General features: G+C 43.4%; 1 protein-coding gene across 8 annotated transcripts in view; it reads left to right on the forward strand.

Moving 5' to 3' along the window:
* Positions 1-18,948, forward strand: part of LOC139557309 (protein NDRG3-like) — a 72,176-nt gene that overhangs the window by 33,418 nt on the left and 19,810 nt on the right. For 4 of the 8 annotated variants that reach the window (XM_071371933.1, XM_071371936.1, XM_071371935.1 and 1 more), the window contains exon 3: positions 3,379-3,411. In XM_071371933.1, coding sequence (XP_071228034.1) covers positions 3,379-3,411 — 33 coding nt within the window. Of the gene's footprint in view, positions 1-3,378; positions 3,412-17,025; positions 17,321-18,948 lie in introns of those variants that run through there. The other 4 variants (XM_071371939.1, XM_071371937.1, XM_071371941.1 and 1 more) reach the window with 3 other exon arrangements.

Here is an 18,948-nt window from a genome sequence, read left to right on the forward strand (position 1 = left end):
TCTTCACCTTGTGTCGATAGTCAGATTTTGAACCACTTTACACTCGCAGCTGCAGCCTGGCGATGTTCTGGTCTAATCTGGGAGGTGAGTTGACTTTCTTCACCTCGTGTTGAGGATCAAAGTTCCAACCATTTAAAAAAACGTAGGCTACCGCCTCACATTTTTCTGGTCTAATATTCATTTCTGTTCCAACCCTTTTATGCACACTCTGGCTGTTCCATCAGACTGACATGCTCTCTGACCTCACTCGGGGCATAGCTACTTACTGTGCACAGTTTATAGAAGACAAATGCTCTTATGGCTCCTAAAATCACATTCCTCAAAAATTATTTCATAATGTTTCATATTTCATATACAACGTTAAGGATGGAAAGGGGACATACTTTCCAAGGTACAGTATTTCCTTTAAAAACTTTTTAATGACATCACAAAATAAAAACCAATATGACATTTGTTTTCTGTAGATCATCTCTGACCATTCCCCATGTTCTTATGTTAGAAATATTGTTCCAGTATTCGCTTTAGAAACTGTTAGAGTTTCGGGGAAAGACTGTCTGTTAAAATATAATATAATTTCATGAAATCACAAGTCCAATACAGCAAATGAAAGATAAACATCTTATGAATCCAGCCAACATGTCCGATTTTTAAAATGTTTTACAGCGAAAACACAACATAATATTTGTTAGCTCACCACAATATCCAAAAACACACCGCCATTTTTTCACAGAAAAGATAGCTTTCACAAAACCCACATAGAGATTAAATTAATCACTAACCTTTGAACAACTTCATCAGATGACAGTCATATGACATGTTATACAATACATCTATGTTTTGTTCGATTATGTGCATATTTATAGCCACAAATCGTGGTTTTACATTGGCGCCATGTTCAGAAATGGCTCGAAAATAGCGAAAGTAATTACAGATAGCAACGTGAAATACAGAAATACTCATAAACTTTGATGAAAGATACATGTTTAACATATAATTAAAGATACACTGGTTCTTAATGCAACCGCTGTGTTAGATTGAAAAAATAACTTTAGTAAAAAGCACAGCATGCAATAATCTGAGACAGCGCTCAGCCATTCTCCGCCATGTTGGAGTCAACAGAAATATGAAATTACATCATAAATATTCCCTTACCTTTGATGATCTTTCATCAGAATGCAGTGCCAGGAATCCTAGTTCCACAATAAATAGTTTTTTTGTTTTATAAGGTCCATTACTTCTGTTGAATTAGCAACTTTGGCTAGCATGTGTAGTTCACGTGTCCATCTACGCTAATGAACGAAAACTTCAAAAAGTGATATTACAAATCGAATGAACTGGTCAAACTCAGTTGAGAATCAATCTTCAGGATGTTTTTCTCATATATCTCCAATAACGTCCCAAACGGAGCATTTCTTCATGTCTATCTAACGCATTGCAGACAAGGACATCACATGCGTAGTGTGCGTGGCCATGAACTGGCAATATGCCTGACCAGTCACTCCATTGGCTCTCATCCGGTCCCACATCAAGCTATATGCTTCATTCCACGTTCTACTGCCTGTTGACATCTAGTGGAAGGCGGATGAAGTGCATACAGATCCATAAATATAAGGCAATTGAATAGGCGATGCCTTTCACAGCGACCCATTTCAGAATTTTCACTTCCTGTTTGGAAGTTTGCCTGCCATATGAGTTCTGTTTTACTCACAGATATAATTCAAACAGTTTTAGAAACTTCCAAGTGTTTCCTATCCAATAATAATATGCATATCATATGATCTAGGACAGAGTACGAGGCCGTTTAATTTGGGCACAAATTCATCCCAAAGTGAAAATGTCGCCCCCTATCCCTAAAGTTATTAACAAAGACATTCCTTTGATTAATACTAGAGTGGAAAAGAGTCCTCTTTAATTTATGACAGGCTGTGAACTGTCAACCCCCACCAGCTCCCTCCTCCCATCTTCTGTGGGTGAGAGAGGTTTGGTTACGGTGAACCATTGTCAAGCTGATCTGACCCATTGGCTTCTCACAGGACAGTCATGGCAGAGGAGGACACATTAACGCCTGGGTACCAACGCCTTACGGGGCATTTGTCTTGGCCCCTTAAGGTAGTAATAGGTGTGGGGGGGGGAAACTGGTAAATAACCTCAATACTTTTCTGCTTGTGATTTTAAACAATTCTGACAACTTAAGCAATGTAAAATACAAATATTTAGGTAAAGTAAGGGAAGGAGCAGAGTGGCCTTTGGTGGTTCTAGTGTTTAACTACCACTTTCACACTCTACTCCCACAAGTTCACCTTTCACTAGCCTCGCCTGATCATTTAGCCATTGCAAGAACTACATCTAAACAGAGGGTCCATGCACAGCTCTGTCAATCTCTACATCTACATGTTATCAGTCTGCTGACATAGCCCAGACTGCTGCTGCTGCGCTGGTAACCCTTGGAAACCAGGCTGGAGGAGATGATATGAGAGGCTGAGCCAAAGTGTAATGATATTATATTTACATTTGCTCAAGGGCACTTCGACCGAGTTTTCATCGAGTCGGCTCGGGGATTCGAACCAGCAACCTTTTTGGTTAATGGCCCAACGCTCTTAACCGCTAGGCTACCTGCCGCACTATAAGTAATGGTAGATTAGATGAGACTGTATTGGTAGTTAGCAGGTACTTGGAGCTGATAAAAGATTTACATTGTCAGGAAGAGGGCTTGCATAGTGGGGCTATATTTGATCTCACAGTGAATCAACCATAAGTTTTAAAACAGCATCTCACTTTGCTCACTACACTATGGTGGGTGGCTGAGGCACTTGAACCACTCTGCAAGCTTAAACCCCTTGACCCTGCCTTGTTAGATATGGCTTGACTAACTGTAGTGGGGAATGTGCCCGTGAGTGAGAGCGTGTTTGTTCTGACTGTGTAAGGGTCCTATCTGCAGTAATGATCCTGTTTTAGCTCTGCGACATCTGCTCAGTGTCTCCACTCTCCTCTCCAGCAGTACATCACTTCTAATGATGAGGGTGGGTGGAGGGCTCAGTATGAGGACAGTAATGACACAAACAACACAGCGTGAAACACACACACACACAGAGAGGCAGAACCTGGCATCAGCCACTAGAGGTAATCTACTCCACACAGTGATCTGAGATGGCTCGTGTTGCCCTCTGCCTCCTAGTGATGGCTGTGGCTCTACAGGATCTTCAGAAGGCCTTGGAGCAGAATGGAATACTGAGGGATAATGAATGAGGAGAGAAGAGGAGCTTTTTACCCTCATGTGCTTACTCAGCTCTCTTTTTCTCACTCTCTAGATTAGAAGGTTAAGAGATCTGGCACTCGTTTATGACTTAAACTCATCAACAAATGTTCTTCTCTCTGCAGAATGGGCGGAACTTCCAGGACTTTGACTGTCAGGTGAGTCAAACATCTCTTAGATGTATGAATTGTGCCTAGCGTATCATGGAATGGCTGGGCACGTTTGGATCCAGCCCAAATCAGACTGCTCTCTGTGGATCTAGGGCCTATTGGCCAGGAGTGTGTTGTCTACGTTAGGCTGGTCAGTCTGTGAGATTGTTGCAGCTTTGATGCTGTGCTAATTACTCTTGAGTCTTTGGGGAAAGCAACGTTTTGGTTTCTGGGTGGCAATCTGACCAACACCATCATGGTAAGTGATAATGGCTGTGTTTACAAAGGCAGCCCAATTCTGATCTTTTTTCACTAATTGGTGTTTTGCCCAGTCAGATCAGCTCTTTTGCCAAAAATAGGGGAAAATATCAGAATTGGGCTGCCTGTGTAAACAGCTATTGTAATGTGCATCTATCTAGCTGATAGTTAGCTTTGTTTCCTTCTCCTTATGATACATGGTTGACTTATTTCCACGCACACACTCTCTCCTCTCATGCGACCTTGTAAGACACTTCTCTGATTGGTGATTGATTGGCCAAGCAATACTTGTGGCAGATTTGACAGGGGCGCTGTATGTTGTTAGCTCAGCCACCACTTGTGTCCGCTGGGTTGGTGTGCTGTAGATTGCTGTTATTAGACAGTGGATGTATTCACTGAATCCTAACAACCCTGAGGCGTTGCAGTGTAATACAGCTAACCCAGCCGCCTGCAGAGGCCTTGAGAGAAGCCTTGCTGGATCTCATTCCGTTAATGACTCTCCTCTCCCAGTCCTTCAGTGCTATTCGGCTTCCTAAATTAACATCTTGCGCCTTAGCTGGCTTCTGAAGCACCATTTACTTCAATGTCTACCTCATCTTCACGATTTCCGAGACAGACAGACCCAGGCATTAATGGAACAGAAAATAAACCGCCTTGCAAGTTGCCAATCCCATCAAGGGCTGGAGCTAAATATAGCAGCAGGTAGGGAGCTACGTTGAATTTTCAGTGTGCTCAATAGAGCATTCTCTGTTGTCTACTGCTCGTCTCGCCAGCAGAGAGCAAGGACGTCATGGCAACGCCTGCCCTATGGATGAGGGGTGACCGTATTACCACCACACTGGCAGTCACGAGTCATGAAGGCAGTCAAATTCCACATGACCGTTTAGTCACAATACGGCAACTGCAAGGCAGGGCTCTCCAGAGGGTGGTGTGGTCTGCACAATGCGTCACCGGGGGCAAACTACCTGCCCTCCAGGACACCTACAACACCCGATGTCACAGGAAGGCAAAAAAGATAATCAAGGACAATAACTAGCCGAGCCACTATCTGTTCACCCCGCTTCCATCCAGAAAGCAAGGTCAGTACAGGTGCATCAGAGCTGGGACAGAGATTGAAAAACAGCTTCTATCTCAAGGCCATCAGATTGTTCAACAGCCACCACCTGCACAGAGAGGCTGCTGACTACCTACAGACTTGATATCATTGGCTGCTTTAATAAATGGAACAATAGTCACTTTTTAATAATGCCACTTTAAGAATGTTTACATATCTTGCATTACTCATCTCGTATGTATGCACTGTATACTGTATCCTTCACTATCTATTCTTTACTATCTATTGCATCTTTGTCACTGCTCGTCCATATATTTTATACTTCTCATCCCGTTCCTTTATTAGAATGTGTGTATTAGGTCTTGTTGTGGAATTGTTAGATACTGCTGCACTGTCGGATATAGAAGCATAAGCATTTAGCTATACTCGCAATAACATCTGCTAACCATGTGTATGTGACCAATACAATTTGATTTGATTTGACAGTAATTAGGTTTCTCCAAGCTCTGATGCTGATCATTAGTAGCCTACCAAACGTGCTAACTTCCTTGTACTCAGCACTCTTTTGTTCCTCTAATCACTCTGACATCAATGCAAATGTATTCGAAAATGTCATCAAACAGCCCATGAGCTCATGTTGCTCTACATTTCTATAGGCTGCAATTGCTTGAGAAAACCGATTGATGGCCGCTAATAGAAAGACGAGGTTCCCATCAACTTTCTACAGGCTAGACCTACTATATTTATTTTTCAACTTTCCCAATATTAACCTGTCTAGGACTGGGGTTCCGCTCGCCAACAGCCAATGAAATTGCAGGGCGCCAAATTCAATCAACAGTAATCTCATAATTCAATTTTCTCAAACATACAAGTATTAGGCACCATTTTAAAGATAAAATTCTCGTTAATCCAACCACAGTGTCCGATTTCAAAAAAGTTTTTCGGCGAAAGCAGAACATATCATTATGTTAGGTCAGCAACTAGTCACAGAAAGCATACAGCGATTTTCCAAGCAAAGAGAGGAGTCACAAAAAGCAGAAATATTGATAAAATTAATCACTAACCTTTGATATTCTTCATCAGATGACGCTCCCGGGACAACATGTTACACAATACATGTATGTTTTGTTCGATCAAGTTCATATTCATATCCAAAAAACCTCAGTTTACATTTGGCTTTGCCTCCAAAACATCCTGTGAATTTGCACAGAGCCACATCAAATCACAGAAATACTCATAATAAACATTAATATAAGATACAACTGTTATTCACAGATTTAAAGATATACTTCAATTTTTTTTTACGGAAAAAGCAAACCATGCAATAATCTGAGTACGGCGCTCAGACGATATACACAACCCAAGAAGATATCTGCCATGTTGGAGTCAACATAAGTCAGAAATAGCATTATAAATATTCACTTACCTTTGATCTTTCTCAGAATGCATTCCCAGGAATCCCAGTTCCACAATAAATGTTTGATTTGTTCCATAAAGTCCATCATTTATGTCCAAATTCCTCCTTTTGTTAGGGCGTTTGGTAAACAAATCGAAACTCAAGTCCAGCGGAAATGTCGGACGAAAATTCCAAAAAGTTATATTACTGGTCGTAGAAACAAATCAAACGATGTATAGAATCAATCTTTAGGATGTTTTTATCATAAATGTTCAATAATGTCCCAACAGGAGAATTAATTTGTCTGTGGGAAAGCAATGGAACGAGAGGTAACTTTTTCATGACCGCGCATCACGAGCCCATGGCTGCTGGCAGACCTCTGACTCATTCCCCTCTCATTCAGCCCAAACTAAAACCAAACACCAATGTTTTCTCTGGTAGGCACAACCTACCTGGCACCCCTATAAATAACCTCAAGTCAAAACCGTTACATTGCCCACAAACATTCGACCACCCATCAGAGATGATTGCAATACAGTCAGCTTTTTCTGTGACTTGCTTGACCTTCACTTGACCTCTGTTAAACTCTGCATCCAGCAAATTAATAGATAAAGCATGTCTAGTTGGAGGGGTGTATGCTGGGTGAAGAACATTCAGAAATAATTTCCAAATTGCCTGTGAACATCAGAGGTGAACCAGTTGCATACTAAGCTCAAGCAAGACATTCATCAGCATTTCTCTGACTAAGTTCCTCCATTGAGTCAAAAAACTTCTGATTCCAGGAGGACCATGAGCTGTTGCTGTCGATAAGGTGTCTGATTCATCATTTTCACCTCAAATAGAAGTAGAGGGACTTTTGTCAGAGGTTGTTTGTTGTGAGCGCTGAGGGAACTTTATGCACTTGGCCAGATGATTTTGCATCTTTGAGTTCTTCAACAAATGTTTTGGCACAGTATTTGCAAACGTACACAGCTTTTTCTTCTACATTAGCTGCAGTGAAATGTCTCCACACATCAGATAGTACCCATGGCATTTTCCTGTAAAGATTTTTTTTTTAAACTGTAATAAAAAACAATACAATTCCATGTCACCCTCCGATCCAACAGGTCCCAGACGTGCTCAATGGGATTGAGATCTGGGCTCTTCGCTGGCCATGGCAGAACACTGACATTCCTGTCTTGCAGGAAATCACACACAGAACGAGCAGTATGGCTGGTGGCATTGTCATGTCGGGATGAGATGCAGGAAGGGTACCACATGAGGGAGGAGGATGTCTTCCCTGTAACGCACAGCGTTGAGATTGCCTGCAATGACAACAAGCTCAGTCCGATGATGCTGTGACACACCGCCCCAGACCATGACCTCCACCTCCAAATCGATCCCGCTCCAGAGTACAGGCCTCGGTGAAACGCTCATTCCTTCGACGATAAACGTGAATCCGACCATCATCCCTGGTGAGACAAAACCGCGACTTGTCAGTGAAGAGCACTTTTTGCCAGTCTTGTCTGGTCCAGCGACGGTGGGTTTGTGCCCATAGGCAACGTTGTTGCCAGTAATGTCTGGTGAGGACCTGCCTTACAACAGGCCTACAAGCCGATCAGTCCAGCCTCTCTCAGCCTATTGCGGACAGTCTGAGCACTGATTGAGGGATTGTGCGTTCCTGGTGTAACTCGGGCAGTTGTTGTTGCCATCCTGTACCTGTCCCGCAGGTGTGATGTTTGGATGTACCGATCCTGTGCAGGTGTTGTTACACGTGGTCTGCCACTGCGAGGCCGATCAGCTGTCCGTCCTGTCTCCCTGTAGCGCTGTCTTAGGCGTCTCACAGTACGGACATTGCAATTTATTGCCCTGGCCACATCTGCAGTCCTCATGCCTCCTTGCAGCAGGCCTAAGGCACGTTCACGCAGATGAGCAGGGACCCTGGGCATCTTTCTTTTGGTGTTTTTCAGAGTCAGTAGAAAAGCCTCTTTATTGTCCTAAGTTTTCATAACTGTGACCTGAATTGCCTACCGTCTGTAAGCAGTTCCACAGGTGCTGTTCATTAATTGTTTATGGTTCATTGAACAAGCATGGGAAACGGTGTTTTAAACCTTTACAATGAAGATCTGGGAAGTGTTTTGAATTTTTACGAGTTATCTTTGAAAGACAGGGTCCTGAAAAAGATAGATAAGTTTCTTTTTTTGCTGAGTTTATATAATATATTCACCCAACCCAGTATGGTAATCAAAACTTACCAGAAAGCTTGTAGTCCTTTGCTCAGACAGTGTCGTAGTGTGGGCTCAATAGCATCTCATTTGTGTGCAAGATCTTGAGAATCAGCTGTACATGTAATGGAAGAATGCACTGTACATGCAGAGGGTTGCAATTCCATTGATTTGGAGATAGTTTAACCAAAATATGCCACAAGACCTATAATTGCCTTATGTGTATCCCACAAAGAAGGTTCACTGTTATAAGCTAACTTTATTTTGTTGAATTTAAGCAAAATTCCAGGGCTTAACTTCCCATGGAAAATTTCCGGAAACTTTCCGACCCTTTACAACCCTTGGCCAATCCACCCTCTCCTCTTCTCATTTTCCCTCATTACACCTAAGAATATTTCCCTATTTTTATAACCGTACAGAGGGGTTGGAAATAGGTTGCTGTACTCGGTCACTTCATTTGGTCTCCTATCCATCATGGTTAGGAGGGAGAAATGGAAAGTATGAACATGGGTTTAGGATGGAATAAAGGACAATGTTCTCGGTGTGTGTTCTGTTTGCCTTTTTTTTTTTTAACTCTTACCTCTTTTTCTCCCCAATTTTCGTGGTATCCAATTGGTAGTTCCAGTCTTGTCTCATCGCTGCAACTCCCGTATGGACTCGGGAGAGGCGAAGGTTGAGAGCCATGCGTCCTCCGTAAGACGACCCAACCAAGCTGCACTGCTTCTTGACACAATGCCCGCTTAACCCGGAAGCCAGCCACACCAATGTGTCGGAGGAAACACTGTACACCTGGCGATCATGTCAGCGTGCATTGCGCCCGGCCCGCCATAAGAATCACTAGTGTGCGATGGAACAAGGACATCCCTGCCGGTCGAACCCTCCCCTAACCCGGACGACCCTGGGCCAATTGTGCGCCGCCCCATGGGTCTCCCGGAGAGCATTAGGTTCAACTGGGCTGTCGTTAGGTGGGACTGAGTTGTGGTTATGATAATGGAAACAGGCAGTGCATCACCATTCACCATTTTGTCTGTCACAAAACATAAAAAGGCATGGTTGTCATGGCAATCCTCTTAACTCTATTCTTGACACAGTAGAGATGTTATTTTTCCAGTCCAGTGATTGAGTGGAAATAGTGTAATATTAGTGTACCTTAAAGCACCAGTGATTGGCCTCCAGAAGATGGCATCATTAGCACACGTATGAGTCTCTGACTAAACCCCAGGGAGCAAGGGTATAGAACTGCAAAACCATCAGTTGATATAATTAATTATTGCTGACGGAGCTGAATTCAACATTTCTTTGCTTTAACCATGACAAGTGTTCTTTAGTTTGATGGTGTCCTTGACTGGCCATGTGTAAGCAATATTTTGGCTTTGGTTTGTTTTTGTTCGGGGTTAGCCTACTCGTTGATGTTATTGATGTGACTGCTTGACACCATCCTATCCTCCACCCTGGCATGTCATGTGGTCTGTCTGTTTTCAGCATAGGGCATTACAATGGGCACTTTGACTGGCACAAAGCCTGGAAATAAAGTATACAGTGCTGACGACAACCTTCCTTATCATGTCCTCTCAGTGTTTTTCCTATAGGTCGGTCATGCGGTCTCCCCTGGTGTTCTGTGACCTAGATGACCAGCGTACGGGCTAGGTCCTGACTCCTTACGACAGATGTTGGGCGCCCGCCCGCCAAGAGACAGATTTATTGTGAAGGAGTAATTTTTGGAGGGTCAGGGTATTTATATCCCAACACGGCCATCAGTGGTGGTGGGGAGGAGAGTGTGGTAATGGAGAGGAGGGGTGGATGAATGCACAGGTTAGTGTAACCACATTGGTCGATATGGAAAATGTACAACTCACTATCTTATGGTAATAAGTAAGTATGTAGCGCCCTCTTAGGCTGATGCCCTGAACTGCAATTTTCTAAAGAGACATGTTTCTATGCAGACATGAAGTTACTCTCTCTTGTCTCTTTGAGCTGATAGTTCAGTACTGTACACAACAACGAGTTGACAGTTTGTTGGCTGATCATGACAGTTAGCAGTTGTTGTAAACTAGAAGCCAACCTGCTCGCATTGCACAAAACACCTGGTTTTAGTCTCTCCCACACCCTCGATGTGCACAAAGCATGTACCCTGCAGAGAGGGGGCTGTATGTGGCTCAGGGAACCCTCATTTGCAGGGATACCCTCTCCCCCTCACAGTAATGTCACTATAAGGCAGGTGTTTCCTGTCAAGAAGCTTGAAGTACGCTCACAGACAGACATATCAAAGAACTCCACCTTTTAGATCTCCGCTTTAGAAGCTATCAAATGTCAATGGTGCAAGTCTGCTCAGAGCCTGGCCAAGTGATCTACACAGTTGTAGACTGTTCAGGGTCATTTACGCTGTCTTAAAAACTTCCAGGTCAAGTAGGTAGTACGTACAGCTGTCTTTAAGACAAAGTTAGCCATTAACATTCCACTTGGACAAAGTGTTATCTAACATTTGTTGTGTGATTCCAGGACTGCCACTTTACTTAAGATTAAGATTGTTCTAACTCCAGGAACCTGCTCTTATTTGGGGTTTATCTGTCCTCCCCAGCCTCCAAGGCTGTGGTGCATGATTAGCTTACTTCAGGCCAGAGTGGCCATGGCAGCCAAGGATCCCAGGGTTGGGTTTAGGTAGCAAAAATGGCACTGACCCAGTTTGGGATATGGTTTGGGCTGCATTCCCTGACCTGAATCGGCCCTAATCTTGCCCTCCAAATCCATTTGTTACTAATGTTATCAGAGCTATTTCTGACACAGGGCTTTGTGTGTGTGTAGTCCATCTTCAGTTTCTTGTCTCTAGACTAGAGTCTAAAGTTTAGGAGATGGTGAAAGATATCATCCATCAGAGCCTATGGTTAAATCACAGCCTATTAGTGCAAATTGGTTCTGAAATAAACTGCCATCACAATGATAAGTCTACTAGAGATTAAGTAGACTTTATTCTTCCCTTTTAATGAATACGTTATGTTGTAGGCTCTCCTGACATTTATTGCTGAAAAACACCAAATTGAAAATGGGCCATAATGGAACAATGGGCCACAAACACTGATGGTCCTACTGGCTGGCTGGATTACCCTCTGATACAGAACAGTGTGGACAAAGAAACTGAGTGCACATGGCAGACAAGGACCAAGGTCCGGAGAGCTGGCTGGCTGAGAAAGACGACGTCTTAACGTCCCAAATCTGCAGGTAATCCCCCCCATTTCATTCTAACGCTCCCTCCATCTCTGTGCTGGGGCTGCAGGCCTGGGAGGACTGTTCCCCATGAACAGACTGAGGATTAAACCCAGCCCTGCCCAGGCTCCTCAGTTGGCAACCAGGCTTCGAACAAAGCCCCTGCCTTCAAAAATAAAGGGATGGTGTGTACTAGTTTAGGGTCATGAAATATTATATTTGAATAAAAAGAAAACAATGCATAAAAAAAATCCATTAATATATCATTCTTGTGCAATTCATATCTATAGGCTACATTGAAGTTTTTCTTTTATTATGTTTATCTGGCATTAGTGCACAAGCCAAAGCTTTAGGGCCTAACTGTATGCGTACCGACTAAAACCTGGCACAGTGGATGCTATTCTGTTTCTCAACAAGGCTGCAAAAGAAAGTAAGACAGAGTAGGCAATTATAGCCTCATAACTAGACAGTGGGTACTTCGATTTTCAAAACGTTTGTTATGTTTATTTTATTTTGTATTATTATAATGCTGCTGTAAGGTATTAGCCCATACAGGCAGTCAGCTTACAAGATGTACATTTATTTTTTCACATTTTGTTTAGTTTCAGCAAAATGATAGGCGGCTAACTGTTCAATAAACCTTTCAAATGAATAGGCCTAAATGCTCATGAAAAATCAAATTGTTCAAGGGCAAAGTAGCCTAATTGTACAGTGCATTTTCACAAAAACATGAGCAAGTGTCAATTTAGGCTATTGTTTGAATTTTTTTCTTTCAGCAAAACATTATGCTACCTACTGTTCAGTAGGCCTAAATATGTAAGTCCCATGCAGCCATTATTATCTCTATCAATTCATTTCTGGGTTACAATTAAGTACCTGAGTGTGATGCATATTTTATTTTCAATTAAAATGTTCAACAAGCAACAAATGGCTTCTTAGCAAAGAGCAATTTTTCAAGCCATAATTTAGTTAGGACTGTCTGGGAGTGGTCTTCGTGAGGAGGGGAAACTAGCTGTTATTGGCAGAGGTTTGAAACATTCTTATTGGTCTATTAACTAATTTACAGCCTTGCCAAAACTCCATCCCACCAAAACTATTCAAACAGCTCTTACACAAAGGGTATTCTCATCATTTTCACAGTATTAATCCAACCGTGTGAACATACAGCTAAACTAGTGTTCACTGCAGATTTGACAATAAGGCCCAATTCCAGATCAACCACTAACATGGCATTCCAGATCAACCACTAACATGGCATTCCAGATCAACCACTAACATGGCATTCCAGATCAACCACTAACATGGCATTCCAGATCAACCACTAACATGGCATTCCAGATCAACCACTAACATGGCATTCCAGATCAACCACTAACATGGCATTCCAGATCAACCACTAACATGGCATTCCAGATCAACCACTAACATGGCATTCCAGTGGGCCTCCCGGGTGGCGCAGTGGTCTAGAGCACTGCATCGCAGTGCTATGCTGCGCCACCAGAGTCTGGGTTCGCGCCCAGGCTCTGTCGCAGCCGGCCGCGACCGGGAGGTCCGTGGGGCGACGCACAATTGGCTTAGCGTCGTCCGGGTTAGGGAGGGTTTGGCCGGTAGGGATATCCTTGTCTCATCGCGCTCCAGCGACTCCTGTGGCGGGCCGGGCGCAGTGCGCGCTAACCGAGGGGGCGGGTGCACGGTGTTTCCTCCGACACATTGGTGCGGCTGGCTTCCGGGTTGGAGGCGCGCTGTGTTAAGAAGCAGTGCGGCTAGGTTGGGTTGTGCTTCGGAGGACGCATGACTTTCGACCTTCGTCTCTCCCGAGCCCGTACGGGAGTTGTAGCGATGAGACAAGATAGTAATTACTAGCGATTGGATACCACGAAAAATTGGGGAGAAAAGGGGATAAAATTTATAAAAAAAAAAAAAAAAAAAAAAAAACATGGCATTCCAGATCAACCACTAACATGGCATTCCAGATCAACCACTAACATGGCATTCCAGATCAACCACTAACATGGCATTTTTCTAAGAACTGGATGGATTGGAATGGATTAGACATCTACAGTTGAAGTCGGAAGTTTACATAAACTCATTTTTCAACCACTCCAAAAATGTATTTTATAACAAACTAAAGTTTTGGCAAGTTGGATAGGACATCTACTTTGTGCATGACAAAAGTAATTTTCCCAACATTTGTTTACAGACAGATTATTTCACTTATAATTCACTGTATCACAATTCCAGTGGGTCAGAAGTTTACATACACTAAGTTGACTGTGCCTTTAAACAGCTTGGAAAATACCTGAAAATGTCTTGGCTTTAGAAGCTTCTGATAGGCTAATTGACATCATTTGAGCCAGTTGGAGGTGTACCTGTGGATGCATTTCAAGGCCTACCTTCAAACTCAGTGCCTCTTTGCTTGACATCATGGGGAAATTTTTTAAAAATCAGCCAAGACATCAGAAACAAAATTGTAGATCTCCACAAGTCTGGTTCATCCTTGGGAGCAATTTCTAAATGCCTGAAGGTACCACGTTCATCTGTACAAACAATAGTACGCAAGTATAAACACCATGGGACCACGCATCCGTCATACCGCTCAGGAAGGAGACGCGTTCTGTCTCCTAGAGATGAACGTACTTTGGTGAGAAAAGTGCAAATCAATCCTAGAACAACAGCAAAGGACTTTGTGAAGATGCTGGAGGAACCAGGTACAAAAGTATATCCACAGTAAAACGAGTCCTATAGCAATATAACATGAAAGGCCGCTCAGCAAGGAAGAAGTCACTGCTCCAAAACCTCCATTAAAAAAGCCAGACTATGGTTTGCAACTGCACATGTGGACAAAGATCATACTTTTTGGAGAAATGTCCACTGGTCTGATGAAAGAAAAATAGAACTGTTTGGCCATAATGACCATCGTTATGTTTGGAGGAAAAAGGGGAACGCTTGCAAGCTGAAGAACACCATCCCAACCGTGAAGCATGGGGGTGGCAGCATCATGTTGTTGGGGTGCTTTGCTGCAGAAGGGACTGGTGCACTTCACAAAATAGATGGCATCATGAGGGAGGAAAATTATGTGGATATATTGAAGCAACATCTCAATGGGTCTTCCAAATGGACAATGACCCCAAGCATACTTCCAAAGTTGTGGCAAAATGGCTTAAGGACAACAAAGTCAAGGTATTGGAGTGGCTGTCACAAAGCCCTGACCTCAATCTTATAGAACATTTGTGAGCAGAACTGAAAAAGTGTGTGCGAGCAAGGAGGCCTACAAACCTGACTCAGTTACACCAGCTCTGTCAAGAGGAATGGGCCAAAATTCATCCAATTTATTGTGGGAAGCTTGTGGAAGGCTACCCGAAACCTTTGACCCAAGTTAAACAATTTAAAGGCAATGCTACCAAATACTAATTGAGTGTATGTAAACTTCTGACCCACTGGGAATGTGACGAAAGAAATAAAAGCTGAAATAAATTATTCTCTCTACTATTATTCTGACATTTCACTTTCTTAAAATAAAGTGGTGATCCTATCTGACCTAAGACGGGGAGTTTTTACTTTGATTAAATGTCAGGAATTGTGAAACTGAGTTTAAATATACAGTGGGGCAAAAAAGTATTTAGTCAGCCACCAATTGTGCAAGTTCTCCCACTTAAAAAGATGAGAGAGGCCTGTAATTTTCATCATAGGTACACTTCAACTATGACAGACAAAATGAGAAAAAGAAATCCAGAAAATCACATTTGTAGGATTTTTAATGAATTTATTTGCAAATTATGGTGGGAAATAAGTATTTGGTCACCTACAAACAAGCAAGATTTCTGGCTCTTACAGACCTGTAACTTCTTCTTTAAGAGGCTCCTCTGTCCTCCACTCGGTACCTGTATTAATGGCACCTGTTTGAACTTGTTATCAGTATAAAAGACACCTGTCCACAACCTCAAACAGTCACACTCCAAACTCCACTATGGCCAAGACCAAAGAGCTGTCAAAGGACACCAGAAACAAAATTGTAGACCTGCACCAAGCTGGGAAGACTGAATCTGCAATAGGTAAGCAGCTTGGTTTGAAGAAATCAACTGTGGGAGCAATTATTAGGAAATGGAAGACATACAAGACCACTGATAATCTCCCTCAATCTGGGGCTCCACGCAAGATCTCACCCCGTGGGGTCAAAATGATCACAAGAACGGTGAGCAAAAATCCCAGAACCACACGGGGGGACCTAGTGAATGACCTGCAGAGAGCTGGGACCAAAGTAACAAAGCCTACCATCAGTAACACACTACGCCGTCAGGGACTCACATCCTGCAGTGCCAGACATGTCCCCCTGCTTAAGCCAGTACATGTCCAGGCCTGTCTGAAGTTTGCTAGAGAGCATTTGGATGATCCAGAAGAAGATTGGGAGAATGTCATATGGTCAGATGAAACCAAAATATAACTTTTTGGTAAAAACTCAACTCGTCGTGTTTGGAGGACAAAGAATGCTGAGTTGCATCCAAAGAACACCATACCTACTGTGAAGCATGGGGGTGGAAACATCATGCTTTGTGGCTGTTTTTCTGCAAAGGGACCAGGACGACTGATCCGTGTAAAGGAAAGAATGAATGGGGCCATGTATCAAGGGCATTGAAGATGAAACGTGGCTGGGTCTTTCAGCATGACAATGATCCCAAACACACCGCCCGGGCAACGAAGGAGTGGCTTCGTAAGAAGCATTTCAAGGTCCTGGAGTGGCCTAGCCAGTCTCCAGATCTCAACCCCATAGAAAATCTTTGGAGGGAGTTGAAAGTCCGTGTTGCCCAGCAACAGCCCCTAAACATCACTGCTCTAGAGGAGATCTGCATGGAGGAATGGGCCAAAATACCAGCAACAGTGTGTGAAAACCTTGTGAAGAATTACAGAAAACGTTTGACCTCTGTCATTGCCAACAAAGGGTATATAACAAAGTATTAAGAAACTTTTGTTATTGACCAAATACTTATTTTCCACCATAATTTGCAAATAAATTCATTAAAAATCCTACAATATGATTTTCTGGAGAGAAAAAAAATCTTTTTTTGTCTGTCATAGTTGAAGTGTACCTATGATTACAGGCCTCATCTTTTTAAGTGGGAGAACTTGACAATTGGTGGCTAATGGTAATTACCATAGTATGCCTAAACCTCATAGTTTAGGCAGATGTTCAATGTCAGCCAATCCACAGGTATTTTATTGATCCTCTTCTGTGTTCTTCCTCTGACACGCTGTGGTGATGTGTGTCAGGGTTGGTGATCTCCACCCTTTTCCTGACACTCGTTCAGCCCTCCTCACCCCTTCCTTACCCCTCTCCCGCCTCCTACCAGCCCATCTGACCTTCTAAGTCCAATTAGAGGGTTGCTGAGCGTCCAGACGGCCCTGAGAGCTTTGCGCTTACCCAGCGAGGAACGCACCCTCCCTCTTTCTTTCTTTCTCTACACCTCCTCCACGTCTCTCTCTCTCTAGCTCCCATTAACACGTGCCTCTCCCTCGCTCGCTCCTTTAGTTTCCCTCCTCTCCCTCTCTAACGCATTATCCTCCCCTCATTTGGTGGGACCAGCTGCTGCTACCAAACATTTCAGTCGTTCCTTGTGGGCTCCGCGCTCCATTCTGTTGCTGCCCCCCTCCTGCAGCCACCTCTCCGCTCTGCTGCCAGCGTCACCACCACCGCCCCTTTTCAGACAACACAGGGACAGACCGACTGCACTCCTCTCTTCTACTGACAAAATGACAGCCGTTCTGGACCTCAACCAGATTGCCATTGCCTGTTCGACCATTGGTGTAGTGGTGAGTGGGACTTTGTCGGTTTGTGTGTGGGGTTGTGTTTTACTGATATGCCAGTCACCGTGTGGCCTGCCTGTTGATTGTGCGCTAACAAAGCTAAAAGCAAGCTGTCGGGGGTGTGTGTGTGTGTGTGTGTGTGTGATTTTCTCTGCTCTGGCATGTGAAGGTGTGTTAGGTACTGTGGCGATGTGGGCGAGCGTATATGACTGAGGGAACGAACAACCTGCTTCGCAAATTTGGGGCCAGTACCACTGCAAGCATTGTTTACCCCAGCAGGTGGAGTGGATGAATGGTGGTGAGGGTGGGAGTTCAGCACTGGGAGGGGTGCGGTTTAGAGGACAGGAGAAAGGTCTCTCTCCTTTGAGATGAATGCCCTCTGCTTCTCTGCATTCCCTGTAATTACAGGAAACAAATATGGCTCGGTTTGTTTTCCATTCCCACTGAATGTTTTTGGTGTGCAGCATTTCTCTTAGAAAGGAGAAATTAACCACCAGCTGGGACAAGGTTTATTTTTTAAATGGCTGCGCTTCTTGCTTGTGGAGTCACGGCCTGGTGCCACTGTGTGGACTGGACCAGGCTGGTTCCTTCCTCTTCTGGGATCAGTGTCTGTGCTCCTGTCTGTGGCCAGGCCAGACTGGGGAGGCTGGATCTCTAGTCTAAGAGAGAAACAGACTCCTACCATATAATTTGCACGTTATCCATCTCTCCTCCTCCCTGTGTCTCTCTCTTTCGCCACAGGTTACGGGGGGATGTAGCCAAATGTTGGCACAGAGCAGACTGTTGAATGTTAATCAGAACCCTGCCTCGCCTCCTGCTGAGACATCCTTGAACCTTTCTTCCTCATTTAGCCCAAAGTGGCTCTGCAAAACAATACCACTGATATGATGACAATGTTGCTTTTCTTTCTGTATTATGGAACAGTGTTATTTTGTAATATGGAACTAGTTTTGTCTTTTTTTAAGGTTAGGGTTAGGCATAGGGTTAGCAGTGGGGTTAGGGTTAGGTTTAAAATCACATTTTAAGAAGAAATTGTAGAAATGGGTGGCGTTTAGTCATAATTATGACTTTGTGGCTGTGGGCTCTGTGTTGTCGTGGTAACCAATAGTGTTCAGCGTGTGTGTTTTCTTTAAAGTGGAACTGATAGCGTTTTAACTACTTTGCAGATATCAAACAGACAATCATAATATCAGTTAAACATAGCAAATTCCCAGTTTATGCTACAAAACCAACTTTTTATAAGAGATTTTAAAATTAGCTTCTATTTGACTCAACATTCCATGATGAACACTAAGGCATTGTTGGCAGAATAGATGGATGCAATTTAATGCATGAGTAATGTAATTCACCAATACATTTCTTGGTAAATCACAGCTGGCCTGGTACATTGTTTGTTGCCTCCATTTGGGATGCACTGTTTCAATGACTCAATATTTTGGACAAAAACGGACGAATGTAACTAAGGCTGGGAATGTCAATACGATCAAACTAGCAAGGGCAATGATCACAATCTGTCATAATGTGGCTAATAGGCTAGCGTATTTATATAGAAGGCCAAAAACACGGAGCATAACGTTAGTTAGCTAGCTGACTGCTAGGAGGATGTCATGTCAATGGAGGAGTGGGTGACTGAA

Source organism: Salvelinus alpinus, chromosome 28, assembly GCF_045679555.1.
Source record: "Salvelinus alpinus chromosome 28, SLU_Salpinus.1, whole genome shotgun sequence".
NCBI classification, from domain to species: Eukaryota; Metazoa; Chordata; class Actinopteri; order Salmoniformes; family Salmonidae; genus Salvelinus; species Salvelinus alpinus.